This window comes from Erpetoichthys calabaricus, chromosome 4 (assembly GCF_900747795.2).
Source record: "Erpetoichthys calabaricus chromosome 4, fErpCal1.3, whole genome shotgun sequence".
In the NCBI taxonomy this organism is placed as follows: Eukaryota; Metazoa; Chordata; class Cladistia; order Polypteriformes; family Polypteridae; genus Erpetoichthys; species Erpetoichthys calabaricus.
The window spans coordinates 66,500,386-66,525,188 of record NC_041397.2 but is presented as its reverse complement, the minus strand read 5'-3'; the positions used below and the strand labels follow the sequence as shown (position 1 = coordinate 66,525,188).

General features: G+C 37.5%; 1 protein-coding gene across 3 annotated transcripts in view; it reads left to right on the top strand.

Moving 5' to 3' along the window:
• The first annotated feature begins 3,692 nt into the window (after positions 1–3,692).
• The window catches only part of dnajc3a (DnaJ (Hsp40) homolog, subfamily C, member 3a), a 60,558-nt gene continuing 39,447 nt past the window's right edge, over positions 3,693–24,803 (top strand). The window contains exons 1-3 of one of the 3 annotated variants that reach the window (XM_028799551.2): positions 3,693–3,885; positions 18,838–18,948; positions 21,991–22,115. In XM_028799551.2, coding sequence (XP_028655384.2) covers positions 3,804–3,885; positions 18,838–18,948; positions 21,991–22,115 — 318 coding nt within the window. In that variant the 5' untranslated portion in view covers positions 3,693–3,803. Of the gene's footprint in view, positions 3,886–18,837; positions 18,949–21,990; positions 22,116–24,803 lie in introns of those variants that run through there. The other 2 variants (XM_028799553.2, XM_028799552.2) reach the window with 2 other exon arrangements.

Sequence of the window (24,803 nt, the reverse complement as noted above, 5' to 3'; positions counted from 1 at the left end):
ACAATCAGAAATTCTAGATTGTGTCAAAAAGCTTGCTAAAGCGTGGATCCAGTGTGTGCTCCATAGTTCAATATTTTAAAATTAATTGTTTACTGTAATGTAACAGTTGAATTTAATTGACAGAATGTGCTTGGCCCAAATCAGCAAGTTGGTTTCCTCATGTGTCCCCCCATAAAAAATTATTGCTCACCCCTGTGGGGCCTTGATTTCTACAAATCAGGTAGAGCTCCACCTTGTGGCTTCTTACTGAATCTCATAACTGTAATATTTCGCTGAACATATTTTTAAGCACTTTTCTAAAAATAACTTGTCTTAGTAAATAATATTTATTCTTCCATTTCATATTTAATTGTTAAAATGAAAAACACTGTTTGCAGAATCAATTTTTCTCTTACAAAAATAATTCTCTACAAACATCATGAGTAATAAAAATCACACTGTTAGGAGATATCATAGCCTTTGGTAGTTATGGATGAATGCTACAGATAACATTGTCCTTATCTGCTCTCTTCTAGCCACAGTCTTTTGAACCTTTTACCTTCCAGCTTTGTCAATCTATGAACCAAAATGTGTTTTTATCTGCTGTTGTCTGACCAATGATGTTATCCTTGGCAAAAAGGTTTCATTCCGAGATACTCATCCCTGTTAGGAAAGCTCTGCTTGGTGTCTCAGACACCAGTGCAAAAACCACTATGTAATCCTTCTTCAAGGATATGTAACACAATATGTACTCCAAGAACGTGCAACTGACAGAGATGCCATGTGCCTGAACTTGATGGAAAGCCAGGATCAGCTTGTTTGACGCTTCACTGGCACATTTTTGAGGTTAAGGAAGTTGAAGAGTTTGTCTTGCTGAGGGCTACATCTGACTAACATGATAATTAAATGAAGTCACAGGACAACCATGTTGTAACATTAACTAAATAAACTAACTTAGAGGATAGGAACAGAATAAATAATACTGTATTTGTAGAGTGGAGCTGAGATGATGTGTGGAAAATGAAGAACCATAACATTCCTGAAGAAGCTGTAGCCCCTAATTTTTCCAGTTTTCTGAGATTTTTCCACAGAAAAGTCTCATATACACATTTCAGATTTACCTACTCTCACCTTTTCCTTCAGCCAGCGTCACAAATGGAAGACCTATTAAAGAAATTGTGACCCCTTATTTTCCCAAATCTCTGAGGTTTATTTCCTGTTGTTGCTATCGTACACCCTCAGTAACGCCACATGCCTGAGACATTTGATTAGGAAACCTTTCAGCTACTGTATGCAGACCGACAGACAATTTTAAAGAAGGCTGAAAAATGTTCATATTTAACATTTGTGATGACAGCAAATCTTTTTTGGCTGGAACGTGGTCGAGGGGAGGCTGAGATCATTTTCAATTTTTTGCTGTCTGTTTTTGCATCTGGGCATCAGATTGAACATCTGTGAGGGTTGTGGGGAACTCTGTGAGTGCATCTCTAAACTAGTACAGTGGTTTAGAAAATGAATTGATAGGTTTCTATTTTAGGTTTTAGACATATTGCAGAGGTCGATATGTCTTACCATAAAAGACCATAATGTGTAATACTAGAAAAAAAATTATAACTCCTTTTTGATATGTATTTCAAATTCTGGAATAAAAAAATCTGTTTTATTATAAATTCAAATTTTACTGAATTTAAGTGATTGATTTGCACTTCAAATATCTTTTTTATATTGCTGAATAAAATGTACTGTTCATGTAACATTAACGTGGTACACTTATTCACGTAAAAGGGTAAATATTTTGGCCTTGAAATCACCATACTCTAATTTCAGTCAATGCTATGGATTTTGGTTGAGTTTACAAATGTACAAATGTCTATTTCTGGAAAACTGGGTACCGAAAATGCTTTGAGATCAGGTTTAGCATGGTACCGTATAAAAAGTCTGAATATACACCATTTCTGCAAATCAGGTAGAGCTCCACCTTGTGGCTTCTTACTGAATCTTATAACTGTAATATTTCACTGAACATATTTTTAAGCTCTTTTCTAAAAATAACTTGTCTTAGTAAATAATATTTATTCTTCCAATTCATATTTAATTGTTAAAATGAAAAACACTGTTTGCAGAATCAATTTTTCTCTTACAAAAATAATTCTCTACAAACATCATGAGTAATAAAAATCACACTGTTAGGAGATATCATAGCCTTTGGTAGTTATGGATGTATGCTACAGATAATATTGTCCTTATCTGCTCTCTTCTAGCCACAATCTTTTGAACCTTTTACCTTCCAGCTTTGTCAATCTATGAACCAAAATGTGTTTTTATCTGCTGTTGTCTGACCAATGATGTTATCCTTGGCAAACAGGTTTCATTCCGAGATACTCATCCCTGTTAGGAAAGCTCTGCTTGGTGTCTCAGACACCAGTGCAAAAACCACTATGTAATCCTTCTTCAAGGATATGTAACACAATATGTACTCCAAGACCTTGCAACTGACAGAGGTGCCATGTGCCTAAACTTGATGGAAAGCCAGGATCAGCTTGTTTGGCGCTTCACTGGCACATTTTTGAGGTTAAGGAAGTTGAAGAGTTTGTCTTGCTGAGGGCTACATCTGACTAACATGATAATTAAATGAAGTCACTGGACAACCATGTTGTAACATTAACTAAATAAACTGACTTAGAGGATAGGAATATCCTCATATGGAAATTCAAATTGGGAGTACAATCCATTTTCTTATATACTGTACAGTGTAGTGTGTTCTCCATTTATTTTAAGTATTTGTACCTACACATACTGGTAGCTCATTGAATGCACTGGGGTGGACATGCTGACTCCAGCCTTTAAACATAAATTAATGTTATATAATCAATTAGTATATTGAAACCAGTTCCTAGTGTAACCAGCATGTTATTCCCTTCAGAGCTGAGCTGTTTGCATTTGTCAACGCCATAACTCATTTTTATTAAGGTAAACCTTCATATTGCTTATTTTCTCATCTTAAATAGATGCAGACTATGTTGAAAACCTTTGATTCAACTAATTGCATTTTTTCAAACGCATAATGCAATATGTTACTACTCAAAAATCCTAAAGTGTAAAGTTTTTTTGTATATTCCAAAGGAAAACAAAAATGTGATAATTTTAAAACTATTTTTCCACCTGTCTTTTGTTATAGAGCTAGACAATAAGATAACCTTATATCTTTCATTGCCCTTACCAGATGCAAAACTCTAAAATCACTTGACCTCACATCGTGTTGTGTTGGTAGAAACAGCCAACTTCTGTTGAGTTTTAAAAGGTTTGAAAGCTGAAAAAAATAATAAGCAGTATACTTTGTACTCAATTAAGATATGCTCAGTCTAAGCAACAATATTCAAAACTGAGTTTGAAAAATATAAGCATGCCTTTGCTAACATGTTCAGTTTTCAATATATTTCGACACTGAATTAACATCTTAATAAGCACCTATTAAACTACGGTCTAAGCCCCAGGTGACGGACAGACTGCTCTTTTAAAGCGTAAGATCACACTCTTCGAATTCCCTCCTCCAAGGCTTACTATCCCAGCGAGCAGTTGGGCCGCTTTCTGTGTGCGCTAACGCTGCCGTGGCTCCACGCAGTTGAACAAGACACGATGGGCGGGCTTAGAACGACTCCGGCCAATCACAGCCGCCCACGATCTAGCGAGGCGAAGTTCGGGACAACTTTAAAGGCTGAGTGGGCAGGATTTGTGTTTATCCGGAACCGCATGCTTACAAACGGTAGAGTTGAAGTATTACTGCTATAGTTTTCTGAATTTTATTAAATATTATTAATACGACGATGGTGTCATTTGAATACCGCATCAAGAATATATTTTCTTATCTTCCATTTATGCTTGTAGTGATAGATTTGCAATACGAAGGTAAGAGTTTTTAGTTTTTTAATAATACTTAAGTGTTGCAAATGTGTGCATATTGAGGATAAGCAATCCGGCAGTGTGTACTGAGCTCCAGGTGCTAGTAGGGATTTGGTGATGCTACTGAGCGTGATACGGGAAGGATTGTGACAGTAATCTCATTTCGTCGCGGCAGCAATTTGTCAACAATTTTATATGTGTATGTGGTAATACTTTAAGTGTGTGTGATGCCACCATGACCAAACTCTTTGATCTATGTAAGTGACAGCTGTTTGCCGCGATTTCTCAGGTGAGAACACCCCCAGCCTCCATCCCGTGAAATACACCCGCGGACAAATGGAAGTACGAGATTTGTACTACGGGGCAGTGTATCGTCTGCTCTTTTCACGTGCGTGTGCCTCGTACGAACGAGAAACGTTTGTGTTTAAGGGTTGGGATGACGTTACTTGATAAAGTAGAACTCCTCCTCCAGTAGCAAACATGACTTCTAAATTGCGAAGTCATTTCTGTGTATCCATTTACAAGTTTCGTAGACTAATGGTGTACCCTAGGTGCTTAGGCGCCTAGTTTTGTGTGTGTGTGTGTGTGTGGGGTGGCGCAGTGGGTAGCGCTGCTGCCTCGCAGTTAGGAGACCCAGGTTCGCTTCTCGGGGCCTCCCAGCGTGGAGTTTGCGTGTTCTCCCCGTGTCTGCGTGGGCTTCCTCCGGGTGCTCCGCTTTCTTCCCACAGTCCAAAGACATACAGATTAGGTGCATTGGCGATTATAAATTGTCCCTAGTGTGTGCTTGGTGTGTGAGTGTGTGTGCCCTGCGGTGGGCTGGCGCCTGTGTTGGTTAGGATTGGCTCCAGTAGACCCCCAGTGACCCTGTAGTTTGGATATAGCGGGTTGGATAATGGATGGATGTGTGTGTGTGTGTGTGTGTGTGTGTGTGTGTGTATATATATATATATATATATATATATATATATATATATATATATATATATATATATAATTGTGTGTGTCTGTACAGTATGTAGACATTTAAGTTGAATTTATGAGGCACAAGCAATTCTGCCAAAGTTCCATAAAGCAGTTGTTACGAAGGGGCGTGGTGTAATTCTTAAATTTTAAAATGCGTATTTCACCTTATGGGGTATTAACTCCTAAAGTCTTTTGATGGAAAATATTTAATCAGACCATTGCCACTGTCGCCCATCTTTCCTTGTGCTATCACTTAAGGGAGTTATTATATAAAGCTGAATATTCTTAAGCTATCATTTAACTGGAATTTGCGGATGCAAATATCAATGTTTTATATATCATAGTGATTATACCAAGTGTAAGTACAAAGAGAATTTTAAGTTGCTGTCAAATTGTCAATTGCTAGTGTTCATTTTTTCCACTGAACTTGATAATGTAAGTACTTTACTGCCTTTTAACGGTGCGGATCAGTTTTGTCTTCCAGTATGCTAATCAGCATTTTATTGATTAATTTCTGAATAGTATATAAAAATAAACCGATGGTGGGGTGGGTCTATTCTTGGAAGCAGTAATCACAGCTATTCTCTCGTGACACTCGTGATTAAAAACTAATTGCTTATGGCTCTCAACATAGTTTAAGCAAGTATCACAAAATGAATAGACTGAGTACAACCATTACTTAATGCAGTATTATGTTTAAAAATCCTCTTTGATTCATAATAAACACACTGCATGTCATGTACTGATGTCCCCTGTTCCTGACTTGTTTCTCTTGTAGCTTTCAGAGCTTGTGTGTGGTTCCCTGTGCCCAGATCATGTTAAGCGTATTTGAAAATGTGTGTATATATAATATAGTGTGTGTGTTTTATTGATTTATATATATATTTTTTTCCCTTTTGCTATGTTTTCTTGAACATGTCACTTAATTGTCCTTATGCAAATTGCACAGTATGCAGAAGGTGCTTTTTGCCAGTTGTATTCAGTAACGTTATGGCAGTTTTAATGTTTTATAATTATTTGTAGGTGAGACTCTTGTGGAGCAATCATTTTTAACAGAATGCATCCATTCCAAGAGCATTGCTTGCTATATAGAAAATCTATATTTTTAGCTCATTTTTGAAGCAGGTAGTGACAAGATGCAACTGCTTCTCAATTCTTAAACATAATTTTAAAAACAAAAAAATGTTAATGAATTGGTTTGTTTTAACTTTTATGGCAAAGAAAGCACTTTTACTGTACAATGGAGTGACATACCCATTCCTGATAGCAAAGAAGTGTCATTTTTAAACATTCAGGACTAGTTGTCATTAAAGTCTTCTCTTCACAGTAAACCAACACCAATGTAGTTCATAGTTTTAAAATGAGTCTCATTATTGCCTATGTTGGTACATAGTTGATGTATTTTCCTGATATACAGAGAGGTTTGTTTTTAAATTTGTGTGACTAAGATATATTTCTGTAGCAAGGAATAATGGGATAAGTGATCTTAAATGAGACCTCTAAGCAATTTGAATAATTGAAGGTAAACCAATATGTTTGTAGTGTTAGAAAATTTAACCCAATGTTACAGAATTGTTAGTTATTTAATAAAAAAATTACTGTGTAATCAAATGTTCAAAGCTAAATCTATAAACCTTTAGAAACCTTTATTTTAAAAAATGACACAAATGTGATGTGCACTTAGATTTTGAAAAAAAGTTCATAAGATTTTCTTGAAAAGCTATGTAAAAGAATTTGGAAATCATCTCTGGGGTAAACAGAATGTATAATTCAGTACTGAAAACAAAGAAGCACTAGCCAGTTATTTATTTGGAATTCACAGATGTTATATGTGCAAGTGTAGTTATATACTATAGTTGTACTAAAGAACTTGATGTTGAAAATTATCTGAAGCATTAGCTTTCCTTTAAGGTAATCGACTGATACAGCAGTTCACTCCAATAATGCCTACTGAACATTCTTGTTTCCACATACTGTACAGTAACAGCCTAATTTTTTTTTTTTAAATGGGAACATTTACATTTCTGTCTCTCTGTTTCTGAGTACAGACTATTCACAGCTAAAACCATATTACCATATCTCCTTTTATTATTTGTTTTCCTTTTTTTTTTTTTTCCTCCCTGAATTACAAGGAAATCTCAGTTATCTAAAATGGCTGTTATCTAGACTGGTACTGGCTTTCAGAGACCTTGGTCTCTGACATGCAGCTAGTTGTGGCATTCTCATTGGAGAAGCATCTCACCTTGTGTTAATTTCTGAATGTGTTAAATAGCAGTGTGTTTGGTAGGCAATTATTCAGCTGTTCAGATAATGTAGCACTTTGGTTATGTGTGCGTATGTATGTACTGTGTAATATAAATATACAGGTGCTGGTCATAAAATTAGAATATCATGACAAAGTTGATTTATTTCAGTAATTCCATTCAAAAAGTGAAACTTGTATATTAGATTCATTCATTACACACAGACTGATGTATTTCAAATGTTTATTTCTTTTAATGTTGATGATTATAACTGACAACTAATGAAAGTCCCAAATTCAGTATCTCGGAAAATTAGAACATTGTGAAAAGGTTCAATATTGAAGACACCTGGTGCCACACTCTAATCAGCTATTTAACTCAAAACACCTGCAAAAACCTTTAAATGGTCTCTCAGTCTAGTTCTGTAGGCTACACAATCATGGGGAAGACTGCTGACTTGACAGTTGTCCAAAAGACGACCATTGACACCTTGCACAAGGAGGGCAAGACACAAAAGGTCATTGCTAAAGAGGCTGGCTGTTCACAGAGCTCTGTGTCCAAGCACATTAATAGAGAGGCGAAGGGAAGGACAAGATGTGGTAGAAAAAAGTGCACAAGCAATAGGGATAACCACATCCTGGAGAGGACTGTGAAACAAAACCCATTCAAAAATGTGGGGGAGATTCACAAAGAGTGGACTGCAGCTGGAGTCAGTGCTTCAAGAACCACCACGCACAGACGTATGCAAGACGTGGGTTTCAGCTGTCGCATTCCTTGTGTCAAGCCACTCTTGAACAAGAGACAGCGTCAGAAGCGTCTCGCCTGGGCTAAAGACAAAAAGGACTGGACTGCTGCTGAGTGGTCCAAAGTTATGTTCTCTGATGAAAATAAATTTTGCATTTCCTTTGGAAATCAAGGTCCCAGAGTCTGGAGGAAGAGAGGAGAGGCACAGAATCCACGTTGCGTGAGGTCCTGTGTAAAGTTTCCAGTCAGTGATGGTTTGGGGTGCCATGCCATCTACTGGTGTTGGTCCATTGTGATTTCTGAGGTCCAAGGTCAACGCAGCCGTCTACCAGGAAGTTTTAGAGCACTTCATGCTTCCTGCTGCTGACGAACTTTATGGAGATGCAGATTTTATTTTCCAACAGGACCTGGCACCTGCACACAGTGCCAAAGCTACCAGTACCTGGTTTAAGGACCATGGTATCCCTGTTCATGATTGGCCAGCAAACTCGTCTGACCTTAACCCCATAGAAAATCTATGGGGTATTGTGAAGAGGAAGATGCAATACGCCAGACCCAACAATTCAGAAGAGCTGAAGGCCACTATCAGAGCAACATGAGCTCTCATAACACCTGAGCAGTGCCACAGACTGATCGACTCCATGCCACGCCGCATTGCTGCAGTAATCCAGGCCAAAGGAGCCCCAACTAAATATTGAGTGCTGTACATGCTCATACTTTTCATGTTCATACCTTTCAGTTGGCCAACATTTCTAAAAATCCTTTTTTTGCATTGGTCTTAATTGATATTCTAATTTTCCGAGATATTGAATTTGGGACTTTCATTAGTTGTCAGTTATAATCATCAACATTAAAAGAAATAAACATTTGAAATACATCAGTCTGTGTGTAATGAATGAATCTAATATACAGGTTTCACTTTTTGAATGGAATTACTGAAATAAATCAACTTTGTCATGATATTCTAATTTTATGACCAGCACCTGTATATAATATATATAATATTAGATGGATAGTGATAGACGGCCGGCAGCTCCAGAACAGGAAGAGTGTAGAAGGGCAGCCTTTCCAGGACACTGCCTCCTCCAGGACGCTAGGTGGCAGCTCCCCTGGACAGTAACTGTACCCCGGATTCCCGCAGAGCATCATGAGACATGGAGTCAATTTTCTCAGCCCTGTTGGGTGCCATGGGTACCACCAGGGGGAGCTCAAAGAACCTGAGGACTTATACTTCTCCTACAACCCAGAAGTACTTCGGAGTCACAAGGACCGAAACCCACAGTACTTCCAGGATGGTTGAGGAAGGATGATGTGGCGTTTGCCCCGGAAGAAGAGGAGAAGCACTTCCGGGTCATGGAATATATGAAGGACTGTTTTGAGACCCAGCAAGCTGAGCCGGAGTTGGGAGGGTATGTGACGGAGCTGCTGGGAGTGGAGGATTGTTGTTTTGTATTGTGATTATTGATCTATATATGTAAAGGAGAGTTGGGATCTGAGAGACTGTGTTTGTGGAGGGATGGAGAGTTAAGGCGGGTGTTGGAGTCACGTGATCATCTCCCCTCCCATTCACCTCATTTCATTCACTTCATTTCGCTCCAAGCTGAGCTCCGCAGCTGGCGTGGTCTTGCCGTTCTTGATTTGCTTTTCACATAGCCAACTATATGTTGCATGCTCAAGAGTAAGCTCCGCGCACAGCTTGGTCATATTACAACCGGAGGGGTGAACTGACAACATGGTATACAAAGAGATCCTTAACAAATAATTATTGGTATATTTTCCCTCCGTTTATTATTTAAAATTTTAAAGCAGTACTTCGACACTGCGAAGCGCGGGTATTTTGTGTGGTAGCGTAGGTGAGCGGCGATAGCAAGCAGCAGAAAGCACAGCAGGAGGACGAAGCAGGATTTGGATGTTCCAATACACAGCCATAAACCGTAATGCTTGGTAATTTCGGGCGTGATCGCCCCGGAGCCATAAGCCAGGTTAGTATGAACATCAGATCAGTTCCTGGTCGTAGAGTACTGTAAGATGAAACGGGAGCAGATCAGCATAGCGAATATAATCACGGAGACCGATCATCCCGAAGTGCTAGATTGCCAGGTACAAACAAATGTTCGTCGGTCTCGTCCCGTGATCCACAGACTCCGCTGTTCCCAGTAAAGTGGAGTCCATAAAATCTGTAAATATTAAGCCAAATCCATGCAATTCGAGTCAGCTGTATCCACGAACTATACGTACAATAAACGAAATTAAACAAGCGTAAGAAAATGCAGAATTAAGGCGAATTTTTGCGAAAAGAGTTGTTAACAGGGAGGAGTGGCAACAACAAGCGTGCGCCAGCGTCCCCTCACCTGCTATAATAAAGCAGTTATAATCAAGAAGTTTAGTAGACTTTTACTTTATCTCATTTAGTGTTCTTCCCGGCGGTGTTGCCGTTTTTTAGTGTTAGTGTCTACTTAGTGTTTGTGTTTAGTGTTATGGAAGGAGTGATCTTACCACTGTCAGATTTTGCAATGAATGAGTTGGTATATAATGATTATTTATCAACAGATCACATGAGCAAATTCAACGAAATTTTAGCTGCGCATACAATTTTCCAACCTCAAGAGGTTTTGCTAATGTGGACTCCTGACATACCTATAATGCCCATTCCACAAAATGCAAAACATATTCAAATATTACCTTCTGCAGCTACTGAACGAGTGACTCACTGGGTGTGTACCTATTATGATGGTGCTGTAATTCATGTCTATGACAGTTTAAACGCTGATAAAAAATTCAACCTCAACGAAGAGCAGCTTCGTTTCCTTCATGCTTTGTTTTCTTACAAACCTCCCATAGTTTATGAAGACGCACAGCAACAATTAAATCATACAGATTCTGGTGTATTCTCAATTGCATTTGCTGTGTGTATTTCTTTAGGTATTGACCCAAGTGATCAAGTTTTTACTATTTCTTCAATGCAAAATCACTTACAAATAATTTTTGTTACTCAACAATTGCTTCCATTCCCTGCCGAAAGTAGCCGATGGGCGACACCAGTTACAAGTATTCAGTACATTCAAAGACCTGTACGAAGTACGGCCACTAACACAGTCACTCATAAAAGGGGAGATGACTCTGTGCAGGAAATGGGTATTGAAACTACCTTGGAAGACATGCAATCAACGAGGTGATTAAACGGATCTCAAGAGAGGTCTTCTAGGTTGGAAAAAAAGCGCTTGGCTGCCAAAACTATGTGTAATTATATAATTACACATATACATCTATACTAATAAAAGGCAAAACCCTCACTGACTCACTCATCACTAACTCTCCAACTTCCCGTGTAGGTAGAAGGCTGAAATTTGGCAGGCTCATTCCTTACAGCTTACTTACAAAAGTTAAGCAGGTTTCATTTCGAAATTCTACGCGTAACGGTCGACAACGTCCGCCATGTTAAACTTTCTTATTTATGGCCCCATCTTCACGAAATTTGGTAGGCGGCTTTCCTGCGCTAACCGAAACCGATGTACAGTACTTATTTCGGTGGTATGACTCCACTGTCGGCCGCCATATTGAACTTTCCAACAGTCTTTGTTACTTAATGGGCCCATCTTCAAGAAATCAACGCTAACTGAACCCTACTTATGTACATATATACGTCCATAGCCTGCAGCTCGGTCCACACTCTGAATCCTGTGGTGCTTTGTGCATATACTGTGTGTATGTATGTATGGGTGTGTGTGTGTGTGTGTGTGTATATATATACATGTTTACATAACCTCTTTAACACACTACTTCTCCGCTGTGAAGCGTGGGTAGTTTGCTAGTCTAAATATATAATGCAGATTTTTTTGCTGGTTTGCAGATTTCTGCTGACAATGGGTCTTTTTATTTCTGGTACATGCTTCCTCGGTTGGTTTTGCCCAGTTGATTTCATACAAGGGACGCTATTGGCGGATGGCTGAGAAGCTACCCAATCGGAGCATGCGGTTAAGTTCCTGGGTGCTGATTGGCTCAGCGATAGAGCGCAGAATTCAATACTGCTTTGTGTTAACCAGGAAATCTCGTCTCGCTCATTCAGCATCAACGTGTTTCGCTGTGTAAAGAGTTAACTTTTTTTGTGCTCTTTTGTGTTTATCTTTGTGCATAGTCAAGCCCTTTGTTATGGCCCCAAAATGATCTGCTCCTGCTACTGCTTCAGTGGCCGTGCCCAAGCGCCAACAGAAGATGCTAACGATTGCTGAAAAGGTAAAAGTTGTGGATATGTTGAAGGAAGGGAACAGCTATGCTGCTGTAGGACGGCATTATGGCATCAATGAGTCCACAGTTCATTTATATTAAAAACGAGGAAAATAATATAAGATCTATGGCCGCAGTGTCTTTTAACCAGGGCGTGAAACAAGTTGTAAGTGGACATAATAAGGCAGTAGTCCGGATAGAATCTGCATTAGGGATTTGGATTGAAGACTGCCGGAAGAAGAACAACGGCGGTGCTACACAGTCACCTGAAGAGGCTCCTTTTAGAAGAGCTGTAATGCTCTCCTTTGTTGCGCAATAAAATTAAACTCATTGTTATCGGACAAGTCGTCGTGTCATTGTTGGTGAGTAACCATAATTAATTTTCTACGTACAGTACTTGGTACATGTACGTTTTAGTGTCACTGTACACACATTTTACTGTATACAATTTTTCTTACATTGTATGTATTTATTGCTGGTTGCCTGCCTATCATAATGGCTGTAACATATGTGATATTGGAGACGCTCGATATCTATCTTTAAAATAACATTTAGGTTCTACTGTATATAAAGTGTGTTTACATACATAATTTCAACGAATCTTACCTAATATCTAAGAGAATATGAAAGAGTTTATGCTGTATAACTGTGCGGGAAATGTTTATAAGAGTGTGGGAGAGTTTATAAGGGCTTAAAGTATATAACAATAACCATGTAAACATATGGTTTTTACTTCACGGATTTTCACCATTCGCGGGGCGTTCTGGAACGCAACCCCCGCGATCGAGGAGGGATCACTGTGTGTGTGTGTGTGTGTATGTATATGTGTGTGATATATCCTCTTTAATAAAATCCCTGTGTGCGTCCAGTTGTCCGTGTGTGTGTGTGTGTGTGTGTCTGTCTTCTGGTGAAGTGCGCATGCGTGGGGCACGGTGCGATGCGCGATATTACTGTCAGAGAAAGTTGGAGGCGTTTTACGGAAATACCAGTATTACTGCGAGAAGAAATTAAAGGTACACAATACAGTGACTCATATTACAGCCACATACAAGCCAGTATTACTGTCAGTGGAGAGTAAAGGCATATTACCGACGCGCACGCCTGTATTACCGCCAGAGAAAATTAAAGGTATATTACGGACGTACAAGCCAGCGGACGTACAAGATAGTATTACTGTCACAGAAAATTAAAGACACACAATACATGGCGGCAGCCCAGCTCAGCAAGTAAACATCAACAAAAGAAAGGCTGAAAGAAAGAAAAATATGACCAACAAAAAGAATGAGGTCAAAATTCCTTGCCATTTAATATAGACTGTTCTTACTAATGTTTATGCACTACTGTTCTAACGCCCGTTATTGTAACGGGCTAAATGACTAGTATATATATAATATATGTGTGTGTGTGTTCATATTTTATTTAAAAAAAAATGCAGTAAAGTAAAAAAAATGGTTTAAATTTAAAATGATGCTGCTAATGTAATCTTTCAGCAGTGATTTAAAGTAGTGAACGTAAAAAAAAAACTTAGTTTATTTTTTTTCCTACGGAATGGTGTGCCTCTTAGAGCGGACGTAGGGCTGTCATTACCTTACACATATACTAGATATACAGTTGCTTGAATTTTTGACTTGTCTAAATTTTTCCCACTGTGCTGCAAGTGGGGCAGTTGTTGTTTTGTGTGTGTGTGTTTTGTCCTCCTCTTCCCATAGAAATCCATCCAGGATGGTTGAATATTTTAATTTTATTTTTTTTTTAGATTTTTTTTAGCTTCACCTTGCTAAAGTTCATTTAATCTGGAGGCCCGCTGTACTGTTGTTTTTCTCAAATGGCTGTTATGGCAGTGAACCCTGACTTCTTCTTCACTTCATGTGTGAGCAGATCTTTGGCAAAATAAAGAACTGCTTATATGCTCTGCGCCTGTATACTCCTTTCGCCACACCCCTCAGATCCACACAGTGGTATGGGGTGAATTTCTCTGGCTTGTATATCTATTACCAGTTTATAAAACTTTTTATAAAGTTAAAGTAATAGTTGACTTGCAGTATATGCATGTAGGTACAAAGAAAATGTGGCTTTACAATACTAACTGGGCCTTCATAAAATCCTACTGCTTTGATCAAAATGAAATCGTAATAGCCTGCAGATTATATAATAATATGATCATAAGATAATTAGATTTTCCTTAATGATGTGCATGTACTTAATTCATTCACTGACATTTTCTCTTCAACAACTGAAAAATCAGTAAATAAACATTTAAAAATTTAAAACATTTTTATCATTACCATGTGATTTACTCAACCTACGTAATTCAGGACTGTTTCATTTACTAAACTTTTAAAGTTGCTCTCATAACCATTCACTTTTCACAGTAGATTTGTCAGAAAATCACTTTGCCAGGTTTGTGGCACTTGCTGTTGTGAAATTTGTTTAAATCAAAATGTTGTGGAGATATTTGCTAGTTAGTAACATTTAGTGAAGAGTAATATTAAATGGGCATGTCACATTAAATCATATTTTAAACATAACGAACAACTGATGCTTTGTTTTTGGAAATCTCTCCCTGTTTTATAGATTTGTCCCAACCTTAAATCTATCTTTGAGAAATTTTGTCAATTTAAGATTATTTCAGAATCTCTGTTAAAATAGCTTTTCTTCAAACTACTGCACACTTCTTGTTTTGTTTCAAGCTACTGTATGTAAATGACTGACTGTGCTATTGCTTATGCCTTTGCAATAATGCAGAGTCCATCATTGAATTGGATGGACTCTTCATGCAGCCATTACTCCTAAATGGAGATGCCATCTTATTTGCTTCTGTGCCATTCAAAACTCTCTCACTCTTTGTCTCTGTATCAGCAAAAATACTATTTCCTGTTTAGTTAAAAAGCTAAAATTTGGCAGGATGGTACATCTAAGTCAGTAGGTATCTGCTAAGAAATAACATTTCTGTATATCATTATTTAAGGGTAAGTCGGAACTTGATTTTATCGTACTGTATAATTTCCGGTATTTTATAATGTCAGTCGTATAAGTCGAATGTGGAATACTCGCGCTATTGCTCCAAGAGGTTATGATGTGCGAACTCCCACCTGATAGGGCAGTGTGCTCCATGGTTACTCTTTCTTTTTTTCTCTCCTATGTATTGTGCCTACGTGACCACACGGTAATACCTGAACTATTCCAAAGTGACGTTTGCACTGATTTGTGTGTGGTTTTTGTATCTCACACCCTCCTACTACCTTTGTCATAACAGCATCTCTTATCTATGATGGAGCAGTCGATCAGAAGAAAATATGAAGCTGGTTTTAAATTAAATGTTGTTGAAGTAGCAATAGAAATTTGTAACTGCGCTGCTGCAACAAAACTCAGTGCATCTGAGAAACTGATGTGATATTGGAGGAGGCAAGAAAATGTAAAAAAAAAAAATAAATAAATAAAAATTAAGTGTTGCACTTTTGAGCAGGAGTATAAGTTGGGGTCTAATTTTTTTTTTTTTTGGTCAATTTTTCGAGTTTCAAGACTGGACTTATACGTGAGTATATACAGTAAATACCCCCAAATCTCAAAAATGCCTTGCTTTATTTGATTGAAATTTGGTGATGTAATAGGAGAAGTTAGCCAACACTTTTTTTTTTTTTTTCTTTTTCTCAGTATTTGTTAGTAATATAGCTGTAATATTGGGGGTATTCTTATGCAGTGTGCAACCTTTTTTTTGCGTCAACTTTGGTTGCATGGAGAAATGGGGTGTGCAGTTCATGGAAATGAACACTGCAAGCAGAACTGCCCTGCTGTACAGTACATGCCGATTCTGTAAACTCGCAGAGAAATAGGGCTTGCAGCAAGTGAAAAATGGCCGCCACCCTGCAATGGAAAAAGATCCGGTAGAGAGCTGCTTAGAAATAGATGTGAAGTAGATGAAGTAAAGTTAGGCAAAAACTCAAAGATGTGGTTAGCAAGTGGTCTCCTTGGGTACACACAGTGCTCCTATTCAGTTGTCTAAAATATACAGAAATTTTAAGACTTACTAGATTTTTGAGAGCTCTTGTATACGTAAACTTGAAAGAATGGCGGGTTGCTGCAGGATAAAATTCATTTTATATCCAAAATTCCCATTATTCTTAATTACCTGTTTAAATTAAAAATTATGTTTTGCAATGACCAATAAAAGCCAAAGAAGGATCAATAAATGGAAAAGGAGAGACAGGAAGGGTGTCCCGGATGGCATTCGCAGGGCAACCACTCTGGGAAGTCTCCTAGAATACAGAGGGATTGCAGTTAGTTAAGCGCTTGTGGTGTCTTTGTGGGTGCTGAGGGGATGGTGGTGAGGACATGAGCCATGTGAAGGTTGACTGGGCTTGCTGCAGGACATCCCCTTTTGCTGAGAAGTTTGTGATCGGTGAAGAGGATACTTTGGTTTTAGAAGGAGGCACAGATCCTGTTTTTAACTTTTTTTTTTTTTTTTTAATTTATTTTTTTTTTATTTGTTGAAGAAACTGCACTGCACTTTGTTTTGGAACACTTTATTGTTTATAAATAAAAAGACTAAGCACTTTGCACCTTCTCTTGCTGAGTGTGTGTGTGTGTGTGTCCTCTTTGTCCAGCCCATCTTGGTTTTATGCCTGTCAATGTCCTGGGTTCAAGGATGACTATGCCAGCTGTAGGTAATCTGGACATTACAGGTTTGGCTCCAGCTTCCCTTGACCCTGCTTGAGATTAAGCATGCTTAGAAGATGATGTGGTATATTATGTTCAAGAGTAAGGAGCTCTTGTGAACTAATAGCCCCTGGGTAGAGGGATTAAAACTCAAATATTGTATGCAGAAAAATACTCAAATTACCTGCAGATTACTTCTGATGCAGCCCAATTAACCCTTGGCACTATAATTGAGGGCAATTATCTTAGGAAATTTTCGTTAATACATTACTTGTCGTGTTACTGCGAAAAGTTTTGAATCCAGTTTCAAAGTATTATGCGCTGAGGCATACAAATGTCACCTTGTCAATAATGAAGTTGTAAAACATTAACAATTTTATTTTGGAATGAATATATGAAGCAGCTAATTTTGCTGTAGACAGTTGTGTATATGAGGGTGGTGTCCGTTCCAAGGTTGGATTCTGTCTTGTGGCCAGTGCAGCGGGGTTAGACACTGGCTGCCAGCAATCCCATTGTCAGTTAGAAAATAAATGGATGGTTGGATGGACAAATGTAGCCATGCTCCTAGCCATTCCAGGAAGAAAGTGAAGCTTCCATTCCTTTATTTGGGGCTATGTATGGCTCCGTTTTTATAAAGTTTATTATTCTTGTCATTTCAGGTTTGTTAAATGCATGATGCTACAAGATAAACAGATAGCAACTGACAATCTATTGGTCCCATCATTGAGTTCTCAAAGCATTTCCTATTTCTCAAATAATTCCTTAATTTGATACAAGTAATTTATGTAAGCCTTTTTTTTGCCTGTTTAAAAGCATTACACGTAACTAGTGAAGGAGAGAAACTGAAATGGTGTCACACATTCTAATCTACATTTGCAGACTTTAAAGGGGGCCCTCCTCCCTTCTGCCCACCAAAATGGCTTACATCTATTCATGTCTGTAGACATTAATCACCTACCCCCATGATTGTTTTAAGATCCCTCCAAAACATATTCCTGCCAGTTATTTTGTTAAACCTCAAGCAGTAGAGAAAACAACTCCAAGATGTAAAACGTTTCCGTCTTTGCATGGGTGGACCTCCTGAATGTGCAGTCTGTAAACATCACTGCTGTTTATAATATGTTAAAACATGATTCAGTGTTTATAGCTTAATTGTCTGCTATTGGTAGGGCAAAAAAGAAGTAGTGGCTTGATCATACAAGTGATGGAAAAACATTTTTAAAGAAATGCTGGCGTAAACAACAAAAAATCACAAAACTCTAATAATAAGATTATAAGGTATGCTCAAAATTTACATTATTCCTATTGATTTATCTGTTTCAATTTAAATATAGTTTCCTGTAAAATTTTAGATGACCATCAAAGTCGATCAGTAAGAAAAGCAAGAATTAAACTATGGCAAAAATAGATTTTACCCTTGTGCAGTTGTGTGTATCATGTTCAAGAATAAGCGGCTCCAGTCATCTTACAATAGACGGGTAGCACAGCTAGTGGTTTATAAATTGCCAGTTGCCCTTTTGAAAGCTCCTCCACCATAAGTGTAATGCTTAGGTGCAAGCATGTTTGTAAATATACTTTGAATGCACTAATTTTCTTGAATTTTAGAAGCAATCGGAAGAAGCAACTGGAAAGGCTACAATAGCTTGAACTTTGTGCAAGCAAATAGTAGATGAATGTCTGTAAATCTGCCAATAAGTGTTGCCCATAAATGGACCGGTTAGGGAATTTAACAGGAAGTGCTGCAGTTTGATTTTACGTTACATTTATAGTTTTGAAGTGTGGAAGATACAAATGTGTGGATGTAAATGTAAAGTCTCCTATGGACAAAGTTATCTGTAGTCTTTTTACATACTTTACTGCAGGTTATTAAAATGTATTGTATTTTTTTTTTCTGTGTGGTTTAAGTGCTCAGTGGGTCTAACCATATTTTAAACCTTTTGTTTTGTGGCTGGGTGTCCTTAATCATTCACTACTAACACATTTTAATCCTTAGAAAGTGGTTGTTTATTAAAATGTCTGGGTTTAGTTATTCCTTTGTATTTTCTCCTTTTAATCTTAGTTTTTTTTTTTCAGAACAGAAAACTATTATAATACATCTTCAACTCTTTTTTTTTTTTTTTTTTTTTAGAAGTGAAATGCAGTAGGAATGCAGAAGTTGAAAATCATCTTGAAATGGGAAAGAAACTACTTGCTGCTGGACAGCTAGCAGATGCTTTGTCTCACTTTCATTCAGCTGTAGGTTTGTATCTAAGCGTGTGTGGTGTTTGTTTGTTTGTTTTTGAACTGTTGTATAATAGGTATTGTTACTTAGTGTAGAAGAGTACAGATTAAAGTACAGAATTGTTACAAATTAACTTTCACTTTCAAAGACATATTCATATTTATTTATTTTTTTAAAATAAAGATTGCAGTGTACCACTAGCCTAAAGCATATTTTCTTCTTTTTAAAAAAACTATGTACATTTTAATATATGCATTGGTATATGTTGGTTATAAGTGTCTACAAATATTAACAGTGTGAAGCCAGAAGTTCATCATACCCTTTCAAGAATTCTTTCCTCCAGTGACTCCTGGAAATGTCCATACTTGTCCAGATTGATTTTGATGTTTAAAATGGGTGTCACATTTAACATAAAAGAGAAGAAAATTTTCAAATTGGAAGGGACTTCAATATTTATTTTAAAGATAAGTTATTTTATGAGAATAGGTCATTCAGCATTATTTGATATTTTGCAAATGTTCAGCATATTGGGATTGATAAACATTTTGAAAGTCCCCAAAGTACTACTGTCTACACTACTTGGTAATTTTACTTTTATGGTTGCCATCTCTGTTGCCATCTCTGCTAATGTGTTCTACTTAAAATTCTATTAGATTTACTTTACTAGTTCAATTTATAACGTAGAGTTCTGTCATGTTGCTTTTTAAATTTCACTTTGCTAAACAAAAAATATTAAACTTATTCCAGGTGAAGCCTCACAAATGCAGTGTACACTTAAGAGTAATTGCTCCTGACTTGTATTCCACACACCATCTATGTAAACTAACAATGTATTGGTCTCTTTAATCACTTCTATACACCGTCGAGATGTGCGGAGTGACTAGTTTACTATGCTACTCAAGTCCTAGAAAGCCTAGGACTTCCTATTAAGTAATCTAGTTTTTACTTTCTGTGTGTTTATGCGAAACATCATCTGCCCTTGTCTGAATTCCATCCTGGACCATCTTTAAAGATTTTGCTCTACTATAATACCAGTTTAGTGCTAAACATGACCAGTTCTTTAAATTAACAAGTTCATTACATTTTTTCATTGAGATTGTTGTATAAACTTTAAAAGAGCAGCAGGTCTATTATTGATTCATAACAAAACCCAACTTTTAATATTTCCTTTAATTCCAGGAAGAAAAACTTCATCCTTCTTGTAACCCTTTACCTCCTTTGTCTCAACAAGTTTTTCCACCTATACAATACACCTTGAACTTTTATTAGTATGATCACTTGACTCTGGTACATTTTATGAAAGCTTTTTGAAAATCAAGAAATATTTACACTATGGTCCTCTTTGATCAAATTTTAATTCACATCAGGAGACCGCTCCAACAACTGAGGAGTGGTGAGAGTTGGCAATTGCAGGCCTTAGGCACATATCCCTCCCACCTAAAATTTGTTGTGAGATGTTTTGAGATTTTAATCTGACACTGCCTTTAAGCAGTAGCCTAATGCCCCTTTGCCCCTCAAAGCAAATACATTCTTGCAGTTTTATTTTTGTTTATTACATTAAAGCGAGGTCACATTTTTGTGTATTTTAAAATATTTGTAACACCAAAGACTCAAAATCCTCAAATTGTTGTGTCTGTTGAATTCATTTATTAGCACATTTTGTGATGCCTTTAGGGGTGTTTTTAATTCGGTAGTGTAACTTTTTTTTGCTTTCATTTCCCATCACATATGCCGTGACCAGGAAATGTAAATGAGACACTTTACATTATTAGGACCACATCTCTAAAATGAACCCCAAGCCAGGTCTGCCACCATGCCACCCACTAATCACATTTTTTTTTTTAGTAGAACACTGCCATGGTATATATTGCACAGCTCAGTTAAAGTTTCTAGGTTTGTCAAGGTTAATCTTTTTATATATTTAAATATCCTATTGGTCGACACTTTTTGTAATTTATTACTACTGTCAAGTGACTTCCTAAAAAGTAGTTGTGTTTAGCTTAATTGGTGACAGTTTATTAGCTGCATATGAGCTAGTGTATACTTGTGGAGTTGTGTCCAGATATGAACTGGATTCTTGCATAGGGTGACTTCTGCTTGGCTCCCAATGCTGCAGGGCTCTGTACCACCCTTAGTTGCGTTTTATCCATCATTGTTTAAGATGCAAGATAAATCCATTTGACCGAGTTTCATTGTACAAGTGAAATGTGCTACTAGGGCCCAAACAGCTTTATGGGTGAAATACACCCCCATAAAATGTTTTGTGTGTTTATCAAGAACATATGACTTGTGTACCTGTCCTAATGTCTACATGGCCGAAGGCAGCTGCTCAGTAAGGCTGTTACCTACTTTTTGTGTCAAACATTTGGTGTGCATATTACCATTGACTTCATCTTTATAGAAGCAAATTGTTATATTTAAATTCTCATTTGTTAGTGCAGTCGAAAAGTCAATTAAGTGTATTGCTAAAATGATTGACTTGGCGCCCTGTCCAGGGGCTTTTCCCTGCGTTGCACCTGATGCTTGATGGGATATTTTTATTGTATTTACTTATTTAGCTGATGCCTTTATCCAAGGCTACTTACAAGGTTTATGATGCCATTGGTTACATTTCTTTTGGATTTCCAGTTGGAGCACGGGCAGGTCCTGTGACTTGTTCATGATCACACAGTGTCCGTAGTGGGATTTGAACCCACAACCTCAAGGTTTGAAGTCCAAAGCCTTCACCACTGCACCACACTGCCTTCATAGTCACTGGCTTCCTCATGACCCTACCCTGGATAAGTGGGTTAATTGAATGGAAATTTAGTTTTTAAAGCGTAGTTGAAGAAAATATGCATGTGCAGAATCTCCAAAACGCTACCCCACCAACTTGTGCGTTTCATCTTAACTCTGTAAAAGTTCTGCTCATGAGTAAAGTAGTCTTTTAGACTGCATGTCTGTTTTGCACAATTTTTTTTTTTTTTAATTCTCTTTTTGGTTAACATTGAATTCTAACTTAAGTTGCTTGTATTCTTGGGTAATTCCTTCTAATTATTAATTTATTTTTTCCATTGACAGAACTAGATTCAAAAAATTACCTGGCTTACTACAGAAGAGCCACTGTGTATCTTGCAATGGGCAAATCAAAATCGGCACTACCAGATCTCAGCAAAGTGATTGAACTTAAGCCTGACTTTAAATCGGTACGTAACAGTGTCTCTTCTATGTTCTGTGTGGAGGTTTTGGGGCTGTCAAACTATAATAATCTTTAATTGTGATTTAATTACAAAATGTCTTTCAAATAGTCTCATATTTAACAGTTCAGTAATGCCCAGTAGGTCCCTGTAAATGTGACTGTTTAGCTGCTCAAACTACAAAGAACTGTGCCTTTCAAATAAATCCTTGATACTTGACACATTTGTACTATGTGAAGGTGATGTGGAAGAATTGTCAAACCTCCCTATATAATGTCTCTTAGCACTGTTTCCTCCGCTTAATTTAGAGGTCTGCAGTCTGATATGATCCATTTTGCCTTAAATAACAGTAGTTGATATTTTACATTTTTGTTTCATTACGGGCATAACTCAAATTGTACATTCATAGATTATAGTCTAACGCAGATTTTTGTGCCTAACAGAGTTTTAAACCGTGGCATCGTGCACTTTTTGCTCTTAAGTAATAAACCAAGGATGTTGTACTTCCATGATATTTTACTTAGCTTGCATTAAGTTTACAAGTACTGTATCAGTTTTTTTTTCTTTGAACAATCTGAGAGTTGTACATTAAATGCTAGCAAGCATTGTAAATTTTAAATATTTTCAGCCATTGTTAATGGAGTAGCTTGCATCAGGACCCCCCTTCACTAATATAAACCTAACGCAATTAAGTGGACCTAATCTTGGGTCTCTGTTACTGCTGCATGACTTTATGTAATAGTAGTCCTATTAATCAAAGCACATGCAGCACATCTACAGTAGAATATTGACACATACAATATGTAATGAAATGTCATGTGATATCTTTAAGCCAGGGGTTTTCAGTCTTTGCTCCTGGTGTACCACCTGCAGGAATAGGGCAGCACTGTGTGTGTGTTGTGTGTTTTTTAAACAATGCAAATTAGTTTAACACTTTGGTTCTATTAATAATTGTGTCTTCAAAAGCTATGAAGATGGAAAAATAAAGTATTGATTTTTCTGTTTATTCAGCAGCTTGCTTAAGCACACCAGTTTATTTACACTGACTGTTCAAGGAATTTTTTTTTTTTTAAACCACATATCCAGATACATAAAATAAATGTTCACAAATAACCAGTACAGTGGAACCTCGGTTCACAACCATAATTCGCTCAAAACTCTGGTCGTAAACCGATTTGGTCGTGAACTGAAGCAATTTCCCCCATAGGATTGTATGCAAATACAATTAATCTGTTCCAGACCGTACGAACTGTATGTAAATATATTTTTTTAAAAGATTTTTAAGCACAAATATAGTTAATTACACCATAGCAAGTACATCGTAATAGTAAACTAAATGTGAAAACATTGAATAATACTGAGAAAACCTTGAACAACAGAGACAACTAACATTGCAAGAGTTTGCGCTATAGCCTTACAACTCGATCCCTGTAAACACTTCTTTTAAATGAGTTTTAAGCACGGGTGGAAAAAACAGGAACATTTGAACAAATCCGAACTTTATTTAAAAAACCAACCACAAGCAAGCAAGAAAGTAACATTGCAGGAGTTCACGCTCATAGCCTTACTACCTGATCGCTGTAAACTTTTTTTTTTTTTTTTTTTTGAGTTTTAAGCACAGGGAAAAAATGAACATTTGAAAAAAGAGAAAAGTAACATTGCAACCATTCACGCTACAAACTGAAAAATGAACATTTGAAAAATCCGTAATACAAAAACTAACCATAAACCACCAAGAAAACTAACCTTGCATGAGTCGAGTTCTGGCATGAAGTGAGGAGGAACTGGGTGGAGAACAATCCGGTCTCGTCGCAGTTGAAGACTTGTTGCGGGATGTAGCCTTTGTCCTCCACTAATTTGTGAAATTTTTCACGAATTCTTTCGCAGCTTCAGCGTCGGAACTAGCAGCCTCTCCATGCCTTACCACACTATGAATGCCACTTCTCTTGCGAAACCTTTCAAACCATCCTCTACTGGCTTTAAATTCTTCACTTTCGCCACTCGTAGAAGGATAGTTTTGCAGCAAATCGCCATGAATCTTCCTGGCTTTCTCGCATAACATCGCCTCGCTTACGCTATCCCCTGCAAGTTGCTTCTCGTTCAGCCACACTAGCAACAGTTTTTCCACCTCTTCCAGCACTTGAGGCCTCTGCCTGGTTAACGCTGCAACTCCTTTTGCAACATCAGCTGCTTTAATAGATTCTTTCTGCTTTAGAATAGTCGAAATCGTAGATTTTGACTTCTTGTACTCCGCGGCAAGATCAGTAACACGAACGCCACGCTCATACTTTTCAATAATTTCTTTCTTTACTTCGATTTCAATTTTCTGCAAAACTTTCTTCTCACCACTCTTCACTTGCTTAGAAGCCATGGTTAACTGCAAAAGCACACAAAATACTGTAGAGCACAAAGAGTTCACAGGTAAAGCACGCACGTCTGACTGAGAACAATGAACAGGGAGAGGCTGAACACGTGCTTAAATACAGTAATCGGCGCATACGAACTGGAAGGGAAATGAAATAGAGCACAAAGAGTTCACAGCGAAAACACGCACGCACGTCTGACCGAGAACAATGCAACACATGCGGAAATCATCAGCGCACACAAACCAAAAGGGAAACTGGCTTGTTCGTATACCGAGTGTGTGGTCGTGAACCGAGGCAAAAGTTTGGCGAACTTTTTGGTCGTAAACCGATT